The sequence below is a fragment of the Scyliorhinus torazame genome, chromosome 12 (genome assembly GCF_047496885.1).
Source record: "Scyliorhinus torazame isolate Kashiwa2021f chromosome 12, sScyTor2.1, whole genome shotgun sequence".
NCBI classification, from domain to species: domain Eukaryota; kingdom Metazoa; phylum Chordata; class Chondrichthyes; order Carcharhiniformes; family Scyliorhinidae; genus Scyliorhinus; species Scyliorhinus torazame.
This window is the reverse complement of record NC_092718.1, coordinates 198,031,411-198,048,618: the sequence shown is the minus strand read 5'-3', so window position 1 is coordinate 198,048,618 and position 17,208 is coordinate 198,031,411. Positions and strand designations below refer to the sequence as shown.

Below are 17,208 nucleotides of genomic sequence, written 5' to 3'. Positions count from 1 at the left end.
ACTCTAGAGTACGGACCAGAAACAATAGCTTCAGTCATTCCATTTACTCGGCGAAAATTTCTCCTTATCCAGTATTGTATATCAGGAATATTGGAACATAATAATAGGACTTCAGAGCAGGACCAGGCCATTTGGCCCTTCGCACCTGCTCCATCATTCAATAAGATCATGTCTGGCTTGGCTATGGTCTCAAGTCCACTTTCCTATCTGCTCAACATAACACTCAACTCCCTTGTCTATCAAAAATCTGTCTAACTCGGTCTCAAATAAATTCAATAACCCAGCCTCCACTGCACTCTGGGAAAGAGAATTTCACATACCAATGATGCTCAGAGAAAACCTTTCCCCTCATCTCAGTCTTGAAAGGGAGACCTCTTGTTCTTAAGCTGTGCCCCCAGAGTTCTAGTCTCCGACACAAGCGGAAACATCCACCCGGTATCTACCTGGTGTCTACGTTTCAACATCTCATCAGACACAGTCTGATAATTTAGCAACAGTGGAGGAGTCAAGAGAGGTGATAGGTAGAGATGGGTGCCATCAGCAGACATATGAAACCTAATGCTACACCTTCCAAGGGGTAGTTTACAAATGTGAATTGGAGGGCGCCATGGTGATATCTTTGGTGGACACCAGAGGTAATGCTGCGGCAGCAAAAGAGAAGCCGTTGTTAAGTGCTTCTCATTGTAGAATTTACCACAGTGAATTAATTATTAGATTCAGGTGCATTAGTCCTTGCATGGGACTAGTTAAAATACAAAGTACATATTCAAAGGCCAAAGCAGTTCATAGGATTAACTACAAAATTGAGACTATTTCTAAAAATTACCACATGACATGCTGAGTTACCTTTATTTACACAGTCCACAACCGAGTACTCCAGTGTGTAGAACTTATTTTCTCTGTCTAGTCTAGTTACCAGCACAAATCTACTGACCCTGGAGGCACAGGGTCTGGTTCAAAATGTGAAAGCAAAGTTTTTCCAGGAAACAAACCAGCCTCTCGTATAATATTCCCACCATTGAGTATCAAATTTCTAATATAAAAGCATTAAATGCAATTTCTTGTTCTCTCATTTCAGTGGAGCACCAACTCAGAATCTTAGACCTCAATGTTCGTTTTGTGGCATTAGCCTATTAAACATGGTAAAAAAAAATCATACGGGTAAGCATTCATCATTATTAAAGCATTTATATTCCAGATGCTTATTAAGTTTGAAAGTTGCTTTGAGAAATGTGTGCCTCATAGAAACTAACAGCCACAAAACCACAGGGAATGGAACACATTCAATGCATAGGAAGAGATAAACTAAGCAACTAGTTTCTTACATCAGTGCAATTGTTTAAAACGGGTGCTTCTTGGCCTTACACTGGATAAACCAAGTACAATATCGGCCCCAACACTGCACAGGAAAGGAGTTGCAAAGTTTGCTTTTACTTCACAGTGCAAGAATTTGTTCAATGAACTGAAAAATCAATTTTCCAGCTGAAGCCGCACTTTCTGGGATCCAATCCATCCTGACAAACCTGTCCAGCCTGATTGGTCCCTAAAGGGACAGGCCAATTAGATGCCAGGCCTGCAGCTGGCTCCCAGCATAGCAACAGCTTAACCAGCCACCCTTCCCTGGCCTCAAAACCTCCGCCATTCCCACCCGGCACCATTCTGCCACTTTCTCACACAAATTCACACAAAGCTTGCTGGCTTTATTGGGGTATTTCTTCCAACTTATTCCTGCACAAAATGTTATCTCATCTTAACAGTGCTCCAAACACAAGTCAGAAAAGGGATGAGAAAAGATGATTGGGACTCAGGATAGGTTCACAAAGATAAATGGCTGCCAGAGAATAGAAAGGGAGATAACAAAAACAGGATCTAGAAGAACACAAGAAAGAAAATAAGTACAAAACGCAAAAGCGATGAGCAGGAAAGAGAGAAAGCAGATCAGGAAAGTAGTTGTGACCAACACACAAACCTGCATCTTGGTCACCTATGGTCTCATCTCTTAAAACCCTACTCACCAGCCTCAGTTTCAATCCACACAAACACTAATATGTCCAGAATCTCATGGACACACTGTGCTTTTGGTTTAGCTCAATTGGCTAGACAGCTGGTTCGTGATGCTGCAGCAGCATGGGTTCAATTCCCATACCGGCTGAGTTTATTCATGAAAGTCGCACCTTCTCAACCTTGTCCCTTGCCTGAGATGTGGTGATATTCAGGTTAAGTCACCACCAGTCAGCTCTCCCCTAAGTCATCTGGAACTATTACTATTTCCTGTTCTTCAACCATCCTTGCTCAGACTGAATCTCGATTCTCTAGCTCACCGAGAACAAGGGTTTTGAAATACTTTACAAATTCTTCATTTGTCTCATCCTATCCGACCTCAACAATCCTTCAATCCATATCCCAATTTGCTTCTTCCACTCTTGGCGGCTAATAATTGATTGGCTTCAGTTGCCTACACAGATTGTGGTGAAATCTGTATTCGTTACTTCCCAGCACACTTGGATTCTGTTCTGAAACACATCTGTTGTGTGCATTTCAATCTTCAAAAACTTCAAAACAGTCCTCTTCAACCACACCTTCGGTCCGCATCTTACTCGGTGCTATATTTCTTTCCACCCTCCCCCATCCAGCCTTTACGAAGCATCTTAGGATGTTCTGCCAAACACGGGCAGCACAGTAGCACAAGTGGATAGCACTGTGGCTTCACATCGCCAGGGTCCCAGGTTTGATTCCCTTCTGGGTCACTGTCTGTGCGGAGTCTGCACGTTCTCCCCGTGTCTGCGTGGGTTTCCTACGGGTGCTCCGGTTTCCTCCCACAGTCCAAAGACGTGCAGGTTAGGTGGATTGGCCATGATAAATTGCCCTTAGTGACCAAAAAGGTTAGGAGAGGTTATTGGGTTAAGGGGATAGGGTGGAAGTGAGGACTTAAGTGGGTCGGTGCAGACTCGAAGGGCCGAATGGCCTCCTTCTGCACGGTTTGTTCTATGTACACTGTAAATCAAAGATGCCTTATTAATAAACTGTTTCTGTTTAAGGGCCTTGCTCCTCACCACTAAAAATACAACTGGTGAAAAAGTATTAAACAAAACAGACCCAGGCATCCCAGAACACTATAACGATATCAGGAATGAAAAGTTATGGTTATGAAGGGGCATAACATTGAGTTTTAACTGGAGCTGAGAATGGTAAGGGGGCTCCAATTAGATGTATAAAATTATGAAAGCTTTTGAGGGGGAGCACAATGAAAGATTATTTCCATTGGTTAACAAAGTAAGAAGCGAGCAATATTAGAACAAAGGGGTAGGAGGAAAAATAGGCAACTTATTAAAGTGTATAATAAAGTATGTAATCTAGTTATGCTTTGAAAAGATAATAATAGAGTACCACTAGAATCTCAGCTGTAGATGCCCAACAACCCCTAAAATCTCCTTCCACAATTTGCATCCAACATATATTGCAACAGCCAGAATCTTAAAACTATTAAAATGTAGATAACGAGGACCAGACTTCCAGTACTACATTAAATCAGAAGTGTTTTACACTGCCACTTGCTAAACATCTGAATGATCCAGAATATTTCCATTTTTGTTGGTATACAAATGCTGTACCACATTGAAATTGAGTTTCAGGTGAAGATACGGATTGCGAGGATTCAGAAATTATATTCCAACATTTATGATAAAAACATCACTACCCATTAATTAAAGATAGGTGAATTAATATTGACTGATAATAATAGAGCATTCTACTGCTAAAGCCTAAAAGCTGAAAATGTAGATTTTTCTTTTCCAAAGGATATGGACAACTGTATTCAGAAAAATATTCTTTCAATTCATCCCACACAGTAATTAGGCACTGGATTAGTCAGGCATGTCTGCATAAATTATACATTTTCACACTTCTTTAGTTGATGAATATTCAAGGTACAAAAATACCCAGGTTCAAACTGGTAAACAAATGGCTTAAGAAATTACGGGGGGATAACAAATTAGTTCATGAGTGAACCCAGCTCTCCAGATGATTTTTATTTTCTCACCAATCCAAGAAAATAATTAATTTGGGAGAAATAGAGCGACCAACAAAATTATTGCGCACCATAATCTTCACTCCCAGACTGACACTATAATTGGAAAACAGAAGCAGCAACAACTTGCATTTACATAGTCCCTTGAAATGTTAAATGGTATATTAATTCATGAGATGTGGGTGTCTGCTGGCTTGGCCAGCGTTTATTCCCCATCCCTAATTTCGAAAGCGAGCTGCTTTCTTGAACCACTGCAGTCCATGTGGTGTAGATACACCCAACAATGCTGTTAGAAAGGAGGTCCCAGGAGTTTGACCCAATAACAGTGAAGGAACAGCGATATATTTCCACGTCAGAATGGTGTGTGGCTTGAAGGGATACTTCCAGGTGGTGGTGTTCCCTTGCATATGTCCCTTGTCCTTCTAGATGATAATGATCATGGGCTTAGAAGATGCTGTCTAAGAAGCTTTGGTGAGTTCCTGCAGTGCATTTTGTAGATGGTAGACTGTCCCGCCACCACATCAGCAGGGGAGGGAGTGAATGTTTGTGGATGGGGTGCCAATCAAGCAGGCTTATTTGCCAAATGTCTCGAGTGTTGTTGAAGCTGGACTCATGCAGCAAATGGAGTGCATTCCATCACACTCCTGGCTTGTGCCTCGTAAATGGTGGCCAGGCTATGGGGAGTCAGAAGATGAGTTACTCGCCACAGGATTCCGAGTCTCTACCTGCTTTTCCAAAGTATTTACATGGCTTCAATGTAGTAGAACATCCCTAAGAGATTCACAGGGACGTTAACAAAATTTGCCATGAAGCCATACATTCAAAAGCACTGTCAAAGAGATGGATTTTAAGGAGCATCTTACAGGATGAAAGAGAGATAAATGACAGATGTTTACAAAAGGAGTTCCAGAGCAGAGTACCTTGGCAACTGAAGGCACTGCTGCGAGTAGTAAAGTGATTGAAATCAGGAATGTACAAGAATCCAGAACTGCAGGAATGTAGAGATAAGATCTGAGGGCTGAAGGACTGGAGCAGGTCATAGCAATGATGAGGGTCGAGGCAACGAGGTGATTTGAAAGAAAAGATTAATTTAAGATAGTGCTCTGCTTTGAGCTAATGTAGGTCAGTGAGCACAGAGGTGATGGGTGAATGGGACTTGCTGTGACTTGGGCCACAGGCGAGTTTGGATGTTTCAAGCTTATTTGGGGTCGGGGAGACCAATCCAGAGTGCATTGAAATAGTCAAACTAAGAGATTAACAAAGACATGGAAGCAGGTTCAGCAGATGAGGTGTGACAAGGGAAGTGTAACAAAGTGAGAAATGGATTATCTTTTCTTTTTAAAATATTTTTATTAAGGTATTTGAAAGTTTTTATAATAACATAAACACGGTATAATAAATATTTCCACCCCCGTCCCAATCTTCACACACCCCAACCATAAAACAACAATCCGGCCCTCTCTTCCACCCCCCCCCCCCCCCCCCCCCGCCCCTTGGAATACTGCATCTGCTGACATTTTAATTTTCCCCCGAGAAAGTCGACGGACAGCTGCCACCTCCGGGTGAACCCAACCATTGACCCTCTTAAGGCGAACTTTATCTTCTCGAGACTGAGAAACCCAGCCATGTTACTTACCCAGGTCTCTACACTCGGGGGCTTCGAGTCCCTCCACATTAACAAGATCCGTCTCCAGACTACCAGTGAGGCAAAGGCCAAGACGTCAGCCTCTTTCGCCCCCTGAACTCCCGGCTCTTCGGCACTCCAAAGATCGCTACCTCCGGACTCGGCACCACCCATGTTTTTAGTACCGTGGATATTGCCTTCGCAAAACCCTGCCAAAGCCCTTTAAGCTTCAGGCATGCCCAAAACGTGTGGACATGATTTGCTGGGCTTCCCGCGCACACCTGTCCTCCACCCATAAAAACCTGCTCATCCTAGCCACTGTCATGTGTTCCCGGTGGACTAACTTAAATTATATCAGGCTAAGCCTGGCACATGATGAGGATGTATTAACCCTAAGGGCATCCGCCCACACACCCGCCTCTATCTCTCCTCCTAGCCCGTCCTCCCACTTGCCCATAAGCTCCTCCACCGGAGTTTCCTCCGCCTCCGAAAGCTCCTGGTAAATATCCGATACCTTCCCCTCTCCCACCCAGGTACTGGAGACTACTCTATCCTGTATCCCCTGTGGTGGCAGCAGCGGAAAGGCCGGAACCTGCTTTCTCAGGAAGTCTCGCACCTGCCAGCAATTCATATTTATCCTCCAAGGCTTTCAAGCTGGAGAAGCACCCATCAATAAATAGATCCCCCATTCTTCTAATGCCTGCCCTTTGCCATCTCTGGAACCCACCATCCAACCTACCCAGTACAAACCGATGATTATTATAAATCGGGGTCCAAATCGGTGCTCCCTCCTCTCTTATATCTCCTCCATTGCCCCCAGATTCTCAGAGCCGCCACCAACACCGGACTTGTGGAGTATCGGGCCGGCGAGAACGGAAGAGATGACGTTATCAGTGATCCCAAACTGGTATCTTTGCATGACGCCGCCTCTATCCGCTCCGCCCACACCCACTTCCTAATAATGGCTATATTAGCCGCCCAGTAGTAATTGCAGACGTTAGGCAGCGCCAACCCACCCTCCCCCCAACTGCGCTCCAACAACACTTTCTTCACTAGCGGGGTGTTACCCGCCCACCCTGTAGTCAACAGCCCAAACTCCGCCTGTAATTTCCGCCACTCCCTCAGTAGCCCGGCGTCCGGGGCCTCCGAGTATCTCCTGTCCACCTGGAGTATCTCCTCCACAACCTATCCCTCAGTCCATATCGCCTTTGCTCTGTGGGCCCGTATCGAGATTAATTCCCCGCTGACCACTGCCTTCAAAGCTTCCCAAACTGCTGCTGCAGAGACCTCCCCGGTATCATTAGTTTCCAGGTAGTTCTGGATGGACTTCTTAATCCGCCACAGATCCCTTTGTCCGCTAGCAACCCCATATCCAGTCTCCACAGTGTGCGTTGCCCTCTCTCCACACTAACCCGTAGATCCACCGTGGGGCATGATCCGACACTGCGATTGCCGAGTACGCAGTATCCACCACCCCCAGTATTAATGCTCTGCTCAGAACAAAAAGGTCGATACGAGTGTATATCTTGTGGACATGTGAGAAAAAAGAAAACTCCTTCGCCCTTGGCCGTGCAAACCTCCATGGGTCTATACCCTCATCTGTTCCATAAACCCCTTCAATTCCTTTGCCACGGCCGGCCTCCACCGTGTCCTGGATTTTGACCGATCCAATTCCGGATCAATGACTGTTAAAATGTCCTCCCATAATCAGGTTATGTGACTCTAAGTCTGGAATCTTACCTAACACCTGCCTCATAAATTCCACATGTTGATGAGTACCAACCGCACCCCCTCCAGCTTCCCACTCACCATTATGTACCTACCCCCCTTGTCTGACACGATTCTCCCTGACTCGAATACCACTCGTTTATTGATCAAGGTTGCTACCCCCCCTGGTTTTTGAGTCCAGCCCTGAGTGGAATACTTGGCCAACCCACCCCTTTCTCAATCTCGTCTGGTCTATAACCTTTAGGTGTGTCTCTTGTAGCATTGCCACATCCGCCTTCAGCCCCTTCAAATGCGCAAACAGGCGAGCCCTCTTGACCAGCCCATTCAACCCTCTGACATTCCATGTAATCAGCCTGGTTGGGGGGCTTCCAGCCCCACCTCCCGCCGACTAGCCATCACTCTTTTTAGACCAGCCTCTAGCTCACGCCCTCCGCCTCCTCAAGCCCCCCCCCCCCCCCCCCCCCTTGGGCATTCGCCATTCCCGACCTCCCATTTGTCCCCTAGAAACAGTTCCTCCCCTGTCAGCAAAGCAGCTCCACACCCACTCTCCCTCCCCCCTAGCAACAGCACTAGAAACCCAACCCCCCCCCCACCCCCAAGTCAAGCTCCAGCTTAACACCTGCTCAAACCCTCCCCATGCTTCCATGAGTCAGCTGACCCATGCTGACTTGATAGCGCCCGCCCCTGGCACCAAGCAGTCTGTCTCCACATTGTTCTCTCCCCTCTCCCCCCACTTGGACAAACATATTAAAAGCATCACATTCCCCAGTAAACAAACATCAGAAAAAACAGTGAAGAAACAGCCACTTTAGAAAAAGAAAACACCCAAAAACAAAACCAGCCCCAAAGACCACCCCCCCCCCCTCTAACCAGCTCCTTGCAAGACAAAGTTAACTTTAGCCATCAAAACAACCACTCATTACACAACACTACTTATACAGCCAAGCACAACAAATCGCCACCATAGTACTCTCCAAGGTTTCAGTGTCTTTTAGTTCACCTCCAGCTTCTTTTCTTTAATAAAAGTCCATACTTCATCTGGTGTTTCAAAGTAGAAGTCCCGTTCCTCATGTGTGACCCACAGACGGGCTGGGTACAACATCCCAAACTTCACCTCCTTCTTAAAGAGGGCCATTTTTGCCCGATTAAATCCAGCTCGCCTCTTGGCCAGATCCGCGCCCAGGTCCTGATAAATGCGCAGCTCACAATTCTCCCACTTGCTGCTCCGTTCCTTCTTGGCCCATTGCAGAATGTGTTCCTTGTCCAGGAATCGGTGAAAGCGTACCACCATCGCCCTCGGCGGCTCGTTCGCTAGGGGCTTCTTCGCGAGGGCGCTGTGCGCTCTATCCACTTCCAGGGGCCGAGGGAATGCCTCAGCCCCCATCAACTTCTCCAACATGTCCGTCACATAAGCCCTCGAAGTGACAACCAGAGCAAAACAACTTAAAACTACTTTGGTGGTACACATATTCCAAATGCAATGCAAAGTGCCCAATCTATTCACAAGATCAAGAACAGGAATAAGGCATTCAACCCCTCTAGCATGTTCCACTGTTCAGTTCGGTAACAATGCCAATTCTCAGGAGAAGAACACTTATAATGCCAGTGATCAGTTCGAAGCAGACTAAAGCTGCACCCCAATAAAAGTACAGACAATATACAAGTATTTGCACATTTGAGAGATGTGGGATTTTAAAATGTAAAATCCATTATATGTAAATACAAATAGGAAAAATGAAAGTCTGGTCTCAATACTACTCAAAAGGTAATAAAAACAAAGTACTAGAAATACACAACAGGTCCAGCAGCATCCGTGGAGGGAAAACAGAGCTAATGTTTCAGGTCGATGACCTTTCATCAAACTGCAGTGATCTTTTGGATGAGCAGAAAGAAAACAACTAAAGCAAAGTAACAGCCAATGAGTGTAAAGGTGCAAGAATATAGCTGAGATTAAATTTTGCATCAGCTTTTTTTTTTAAAAACTTGCAGCTTTTACTTTCAGCAATCCCTCTACCATGATAATGGAAAGTTAAAGGAAATGTTGCAATCCAGGTGGCCCGGGAATGGGAGGCACTGCACAAGTTAAACCTATCCCGGTTGGTAGAACAAATGGAAGGGGACTTTAAGAGATGGGACATGCTCCCGCTATCACTGGTGGGAAGGGTACAGACCGTGAAAATGACGGTCCTCCCGAGATTTCTGTTTGTCTTTCAGTGACTCCCCATCTTCATCCCCAAGGCCTTTTTCAAGCGGGTGAATAAGGTTATTTCGGGCTTTGTGTGGGCGAGTAAACCCCCGCAAGTGAAGAAAGTGTTGCGGGAGCGCAGTCGGGGGGAGGGTGGGTTGGCGCTGCCGAACGTCTGCAATTACTACTAGGCGGCTAATATAGCCATGATTAGGATGTGGGTAGTGGGGGAGGGTTCGGCATGGAAGCGGCGTCATGTAAAGACACCAGTTTGGGAGCACTGGTAATGGCACCTCTGCCGTTCTTGCCGGCCCGATACTCCACAAGTCCGGTGGTAGTGGTGGCTCTGAGGGCAATGGAGGAGATATAAGAGAGGGGAGGGAGCATCGATTTGGACCCCAATTTATAATAATCATCGGTTTATGACCAGGTAGGCTAGATAGCGGGTTCCGGAGTTGGCAGAGGGCTGGAATTAGAAGGATGGGGGATCTATTTATAGACAGGAGCTTTCCCAGCTTGAAAGCTTTGGAGGATAAATTTAAATTGCCAGCAGGGAATGGTTTTAGGTATTTGCAGGTGCGAGATTTCCTGAGAAAACAGGTGCCGGCCTTTCCACTGCTGCCGTCACGGGGGACACAGGATAGTGTAGTTTCCAGTACCTGGGTGGGAAGGTATCAGATATTTATCAGGAGCTTTCGGAGGCGGAGGAAACCCCAGTGGAGGAGCTCAAGGGCAAGTGGGAGAACGAGCTAGGTGAGATTGAGGCGGATCTATGGGCGGATGACCTAAGCAGGGTTACTACCTCCTCATCATGCGCCAGGCTGAGCCTGATACAATTTAAGATAGTCCACCGGGCACACATGACAGCGGCTAGGATGAGTAAGTTCTTCGGGGTGGAGGATAGGTGTGCGAGGTGCGCGGGAAGCCCAGCAAATCATGTCCACATGTTTTGGGCATGCCCAAAGCTTAGAGGGTTTTGGCAGGATTTTTCCAAGGCAATGTCCATGGTACCAAAAACACTGGTGGTGCAGAGTCCGGAGGTAGCGATCTTTGGATTGTCGGAGGATCCGGGAGTTCAGGGGGCGAAAGAGGCCGACGTCTTGGCCTTTGCCTCCCTGGTAGCCCGAAGACGGATCTTGTTAATGTGGAAGGACTCAAAGCCCCCGAGTGTAGAGACCTGGGTTAGTGACATGGCCGGGTTTCTCAGTCTCGAGAAAATAAAGTTTGCCTGAAGAGGGTCAATGTTAGGGTTCATCCGGAGGTGGCAGCCGTTCGTCAACTTTCATGGGGAAAATTAAAATGTCAGCAGATGCAGTATTCGGGGGGGGGGGATTGTTGTTGTATGGTTGAGGTGTGTGAAGATTGGGCTGGGGGGGGGGGGAATGTTTATTTTACCATGTTGATGTCATTGTTTATGTTACTGTTATAAAAAATTTCAAATACCTCAATAAAATATTAAAAAAGGAAATGTTACACTGAATGGAAGTTGATGGCCAATGAATGGTGTTTGACAGGTAGGTGGTTGATGCTGAAATGTTCAACTCATTTAAATGTTACCTGGATCTGGATTAGAAGTAAATGGAGCAACATTACAGATTCTCCGATGTACTCCAAGGCCAGCCACAACCTGTAGATTTCAGAGCAGCCACGATTTATAAACTATCCAATATAAATTGCAACCAAGAGGCATGCATGAAGAAACTAAAAATTTTAAAATATTAATACTCCTTCACGGATTTAAAAAAAAGTTGACTAAGCAGAGATAGTCAACTGCTGTTAATTTAGGCGCAAGCTTAGCAAGTAAGCTTTCATGAACTCTTAAACCTCAAAATCCAGTCTTCACTTGACACTACAAAGCAGTGATCAAGAAAAGGGAAAGAATCGCACCTTGGACATTTTTCCCTTTCCTAAGCCAGGGACATGGACTCTATCGATCTTGTGCTGTTTCATTGAGATGGACAAAATTGTCCAAGTTACATTGCAGCAGTGTATTTATTACCCCTTACTGATGTATTGAGGAAACAGGTGGAATTTTTAGAGCAAGATTAAAAATCTGCCATAAAATTTAGGGAGAAAATTTTTCAGAAAATGTTTTGCCTAAAAGAAAACTGACATCACAAGATGAATTAATATTGGCGAAAACAAAGCGGAGCAATTGGCTCATTTTCAAACACCCATTAATTGGGAAAATATTCTCAAAACAGTGTGGAAAGTCTATATTGTTGACATATTGTCAAATTGACTTTAAATAGAGATCCAATTTTTTTTTCAAAACTCCTTACAACTAAGTAAATGTGCCACGTTGTGTGCTAAAGTTAGCCAAAACAGCATTGAGGCACTACATTTTAGCATTTCTGGGTAAAGGTGGAATAAGAAAAACAAAATTAGTCAGTGTTCCATCTCATGATTGTTATCAAGACTGATATGGAGCGGTAAATGCCAAAAGAAGCAGAGGTGGCATGAGGAAAAACTTTATGCAATGAGTGGTTAGGATATGGAACGCACTGCCTGGTGGGGAGGTGGATACGGATTCCACGGTAACCTTCGAAAGGGAACTGGAAAATGCTTGGAGAAAAAAATATTGTAGAGATTTGAGGAAATTGGACTAATTGAATCCCTCCACAAGAGCCAACACAGTCTCCATAGGCTGAATGGCTTCCTTTCCTGCTGTATGGTTCTATGATTTTGTATAAAGACCATCAATACATCTTAAATTATCCATCAAGAACGACATTATAATTCACTTCACCATGACATCCAAGTATATTTCTTAAATAATTTAAGGTGATTGGTAGAAGCTATAGAGGGGACACAAGGAAAATCTGTTTCACCCAGAGGGTGGTGGCTGTCAATACCCAAGTTGGTGGTTGAGGCTGAAACTCTCAACCCATTTAAAATGTACATGAATCTGCATCTGGAACCTGCGAGGCTACAGACCGGGTGCTGGAAAATAGGATGAAAATGAACAGCTAGTTTATTTTCTTATCTTCTTTGGTTGGCATAGACAAATTGAGCTGATTGGCCTTTATTTGCATTGTAACTTTTGTATGGTTCTATAATTTCACAGATGCCCTCAGACTGATCCAGGAGGTACTCACTCGTTTTGTGAAAAGCTTCTTGGCAGGAGTCCTACATTTGCTTTTTGCCAGTATGAACCCATTTCCTGTATTGCAGTTTAACTTGGCTACAGATAAGGGCAGCACAGTGGCGCAGTGGTTAGCGCTGCTGCCTCACGGCACCGAGGTCCCAGGTTCGATCCCGGCCCTGGGTCACTGGCCGTGTGGTTTGCACATTCTCCCCGTGTCTGCGTGGGTTTTGCACCCACAACCCAAAGATGTGCAGGGTAGGTGGATTGGCCACGTTGGATTGGCCCTTAATTAGAAAAAAATGAATTGGGTACTCTAAATTTTTTTAAAAGGAAAAAATCTTGGCAACAGATCTACCGTTAAATAAGGATTTGAAATACTCTCTTAAACACCTTGATAAGGGCAGATCTCATTCACCTCCTTTTGAGGGTGAAAGCCTAAGTTTTCCATTTTTTCTGCTTAAATTGGTCCTTCACTGACCTTGTTTGAATCATGTCACAAAGCATTGTTAAAGCGCGGTAAATAATTCTAAAATTAGGGAGGCACTTGAAAGAGGGGAATATTACAGGATACAGAAGCAAATAGAAGATAGTGCAATTAGACCAAGTGATTTTATTCACTTGTTCAATCTTCTCCCCCTCCACCCCCCCCCGGGGCCCACTTTTACGAACTGGCTAACCTTCAGGACAGATGCCACTTTCGCTTACCTATAATGTATGTGATATGTGAGCCTGCGTGGTCCTCACAATCTCACTCCAATCAGATTCACAGGAGGAGGGGCAAATGCACATGTCTGGTGCAGAGTTCCTTTGTGCTGTCTTCATCTTTGTGAGGATGGAAAATCCAACCTGCCACACGTAGGTCGTCGTGAAGGGCAAAAGCAACAAAATTGCTTGTTTTACTCACCACTGGACAGTGGGTGGAGCTTCGCTGTCTGTCAGCTTTTTACTTTTGTTTTTGAGCAGGCTGGAGGGTGTGTTTTAGTTTTGTTTTCAGAGCTGGATAACTGCAGTCACAGCCAGAAGGTGCATGAATCTCTCGCTGTAATCAAGACTGTAAATCGATTCTGGTGATTTAAAACTAATAACAGTGCTTCTGGTAAAAGTTGTTTTAAGTTGTATGGATGTTAAAAGGAAAGCTTAAAGGATTACTTAGTGTTGTAATCTTTGGGGGTTGTATTTGAATTAATGGTTGCTAAGATGTTCACTGTATGTTTTAAAAAGGTTAACTTCAGTTCATAGAATAAACATTGTTTTGCTTTAAAAAATACTTTTCCATTTCTGCTGTACCACACCTGTAGAGTGGGCCGTGTGCTCCCCATACCACAATCTATTAAAGGTTGTGGGTCAGGTGAACTCCATGATACACTTTGGGGCTCTCTAAACCCTGGCCCATAACAAAAGTCTCAGTTGCCAGTACTTGGCTGCATATATTTGTGTACCCTGACGTGCATTGGCACAATTAACAAAACCGCACCTCAAGAAATCACTTTTATACTGCTTTGTTCCAGACTTAATTTTCTTCTTTGTAAGCTGTTCACCAGAGGTCCTGGAGCTTTGCACAGAGTTAACACTAGCACTGCTCTGTCCTGCTGTGGACTCTCCAGTGCAGCTCTCCAGCAGATTCCGATGCGAGATCCTGGCCAGTAGGTACAAATGTGACTCTGGCTGTCTCTTTCTTGTAACAAAACTGTCCATGTGGGTACAGCAAGAAGTAATTCAATCTTTCTGGAACACTGCAACACTTCGGACACCCGCCCGTGTGTTGCGACCGCACTTTGAAAAACCCTGATTTACGTAACAAGAGCTGCAGAACAGGTTTGATTGGCCAAATAGGCTATGCTATATCATTTTGTGTCTGCTTTACAGAATGGAAGTTTGCATTTAATTACCCTCAACGATGGTTTCAATGAATAGATCAATTTCTCAGGCATTCAGATTAGAACTTCATGCATTTTTGTAAAGGCTAGATTGACTTTTCGTACTGTGATTACAACCGATGGACAACCGTTAGCTATTATCCATCTGTAAATGTTTCACTGGATCCATCTTCAATTATAACCAATAGTACAAAATTTAAAAATAGGGTGTTTAGAAAGCAAATATACTTTAGTGATCTTTGGAAACAAACTTCTAATGTCTTCAGATCAGCTATCGCAATCTGCTTGCATTTTCCTGTTCAGTGTCTATTGCACACAGCACAGTCCATTGCTCTGAGCTTTCCAACTCAATGTATTTGTGTAGCTGTGCGGTTATGCCACTTACTCAACACATACATATATTGTTTGGGGGTTCTCCGATTTTCTTCATCCTCGTCGGAGAATTAGAAAGTTTGAATTTCTATGGAAACTGTTATCTGACATTTTGGTAAATTGCCTAATATGTGTCACTTCCTTTGTTTGACATCACCAATATCCCAATCCAGTTTAAAAAAGATTCTCCCATCTGTGTCAATGATCTGGAACTTTGTTCAGCTGGTGGCACTAATAATGCAGTTAGCACTAATAATGCAGTTAGCTTGCATCGATAAGGACAACTTCTTTCCCCCCCCCCCCCACTTTAATTGCATCACAAATAATCTCACCTGTCAACAAAAAGGCAGACATTGGGACAAGTAACATGCAAAATTGACCAATTTTTAGCATTATTATTCCATGCTACCTGCTTTAAAAGCACACACCTTTTAATTTGGAGAAGGAAAAGACTGCCTTCAGATGTACAGAGATTTAGTGTTTGGGAATAATAGAGAATTTGACATGATCCTTATTTAAAAAAAATATACTTACAAAACATTTCACAATATTGCTCTTGATTATGTGAGCTTCACAAGTATACTCAAGGTGACTGTGAACACAGTTAACAGATTCACCACCGTGTAAGAAGCTCTAAATAGTAGAAATTATGCTATCAAGAACTGTATTTTATTCATAAGAAATCTTGAGTTAACACATGCACCACCTCTGACTCTTTGCCAACTCAACTTTTTACAAATGCATGAAGGCAGCCCCCGCTCTGCAATCCCACCCTAATCGGACCCAGGTATCCTCACAGCACCTTGGGTAGTAACATGTGCAACCTTCTTACCACAAGCAAGAGACCCTCTGCTTGACCCTGGATGAAACTATGGCTGGCAGTAAGGTACATTTTATTTTTAAACACCAAACATGTGCAGAGAGGATAACAAATATAGAAACAAACGATCGCAAGAAATAAATATCTACAATAACTCAGAAATATCAACGTGACACAAAAATTACCACAAGATAGATAAGAATTCCAAATTAAGCCACAGGAAAGCCAGCCATGCATTTTACTGGCAGTAGCCGTATGGTATAAACGTTATAACTCAAAATAGAATCATAGAATTTCCAGTACAGAAGAAGGAGGCCATTCAGCCCATCTAGCCAGCATTGGTCCTTGAAAATGTGACGGTAACAAATAAACAATATTCCAATGGCATAATCTCGTAATAATTGCCAACACCTACTTTTTTTTTTAAAAACAAGCATGGATTTTGCTCTAACAAATCTGATATCTGCTAAATCAGATATCTCCCACATCAGACTTAAATCACAGCTCAATTGGCAGGAAACCAACTCGCATTTGTGCCTCCGCTGTTATGTAACTGATTGAATATCGCAAAATAGAACATTTCAAACGAATTCAGCTTCATGTTTTTTTTTAAAAATAATAGCACGGTGCACTCCCGCCCTGAGATAAGAAGTCAAGTAGCCAGCTGGTGCTTCTTGGTAAAATCGCAGCGGTCGAATCCATAAACCCGATGCCAATGAAAAGTTTTATGCATCAATTTAAATGCAAGACTCGAGAGTTGGGGCAGATCGGGGGGGGGGGCACGGAGCACAAAGACTCCTCTCCAGGCTTCTTAACGTCTGGCATCGCCAATTCATCACAAACCGATCGCAGCATGCAATTTACCATCAGCGATGCTCGTCCGGGACAATGGCCGGGACAAAAAATACTGGACAAATCTCAGCAGGTCTGACAGCATCTGTGAAGAGAGAGGGAGAGGGGCGGGGGAGCCAAGCCCAACGTCTGTGCGACTCTTGTGTGGCCAGGACCACAACCGGGGACTTGGCCTTTCCAGTCACTGACACTTTATAATAATAAAATTGGGGGGGGGGGGGGGAGAAGGGGCTAAACGCCGGGCGAAGCGCCACCTCCTCCACATTTAGCGACCAACGGGTGTTCCCTCAGTTCGATTTCCCACAGAGCGGGCTCGCTCGCCCACCCACCCGCCGAGGGGTTTGACTTGACAGGCCCCGAATTAACCCGCTCCTGCCACCGCGCGAAGCCGATGGGGCGGCCCGGATTGCGACCACCGGGGCAACCACCCCCCCACCCACCCATTCACGTACCTGAGGCGCTGCAGTCGGCGCACACTTCGTTGGGCCGCAGCTTTCGGGACATCTTTTCTTTTTATTGTGGGGGGTGGGAAGGAGTGAGAGTGGGGGGGGGGGGGGGGTCGGGCAGGGTTTCTTTTCGTTTTCCCCCCCTTCAATAAAATAATTATTATTCTCCCCCTTCCCCTTGTTTATTTA

General features: G+C 44.7%; 1 protein-coding gene across 10 annotated transcripts in view; it reads right to left on the bottom strand.

The window, feature by feature from the left end:
- git1 (G protein-coupled receptor kinase interacting ArfGAP 1) overlaps positions 1–17,208 on the bottom strand; it is a 252,390-nt gene that overhangs the window by 231,892 nt on the left and 3,290 nt on the right. Inside the window, exon 1 of one of the 10 annotated variants that reach the window (XM_072469632.1) lies at positions 17,026–17,147. The exons of the other annotated variants lie outside the window; for them this stretch is intronic. Within the exon in view, the coding sequence (XP_072325733.1) occupies positions 17,026–17,077 (52 nt within the window). The 5' untranslated portion in view covers positions 17,078–17,147. Of the gene's footprint in view, positions 1–17,025; positions 17,148–17,208 lie in introns of those variants that run through there. 10 annotated transcript variants of the gene reach the window in all.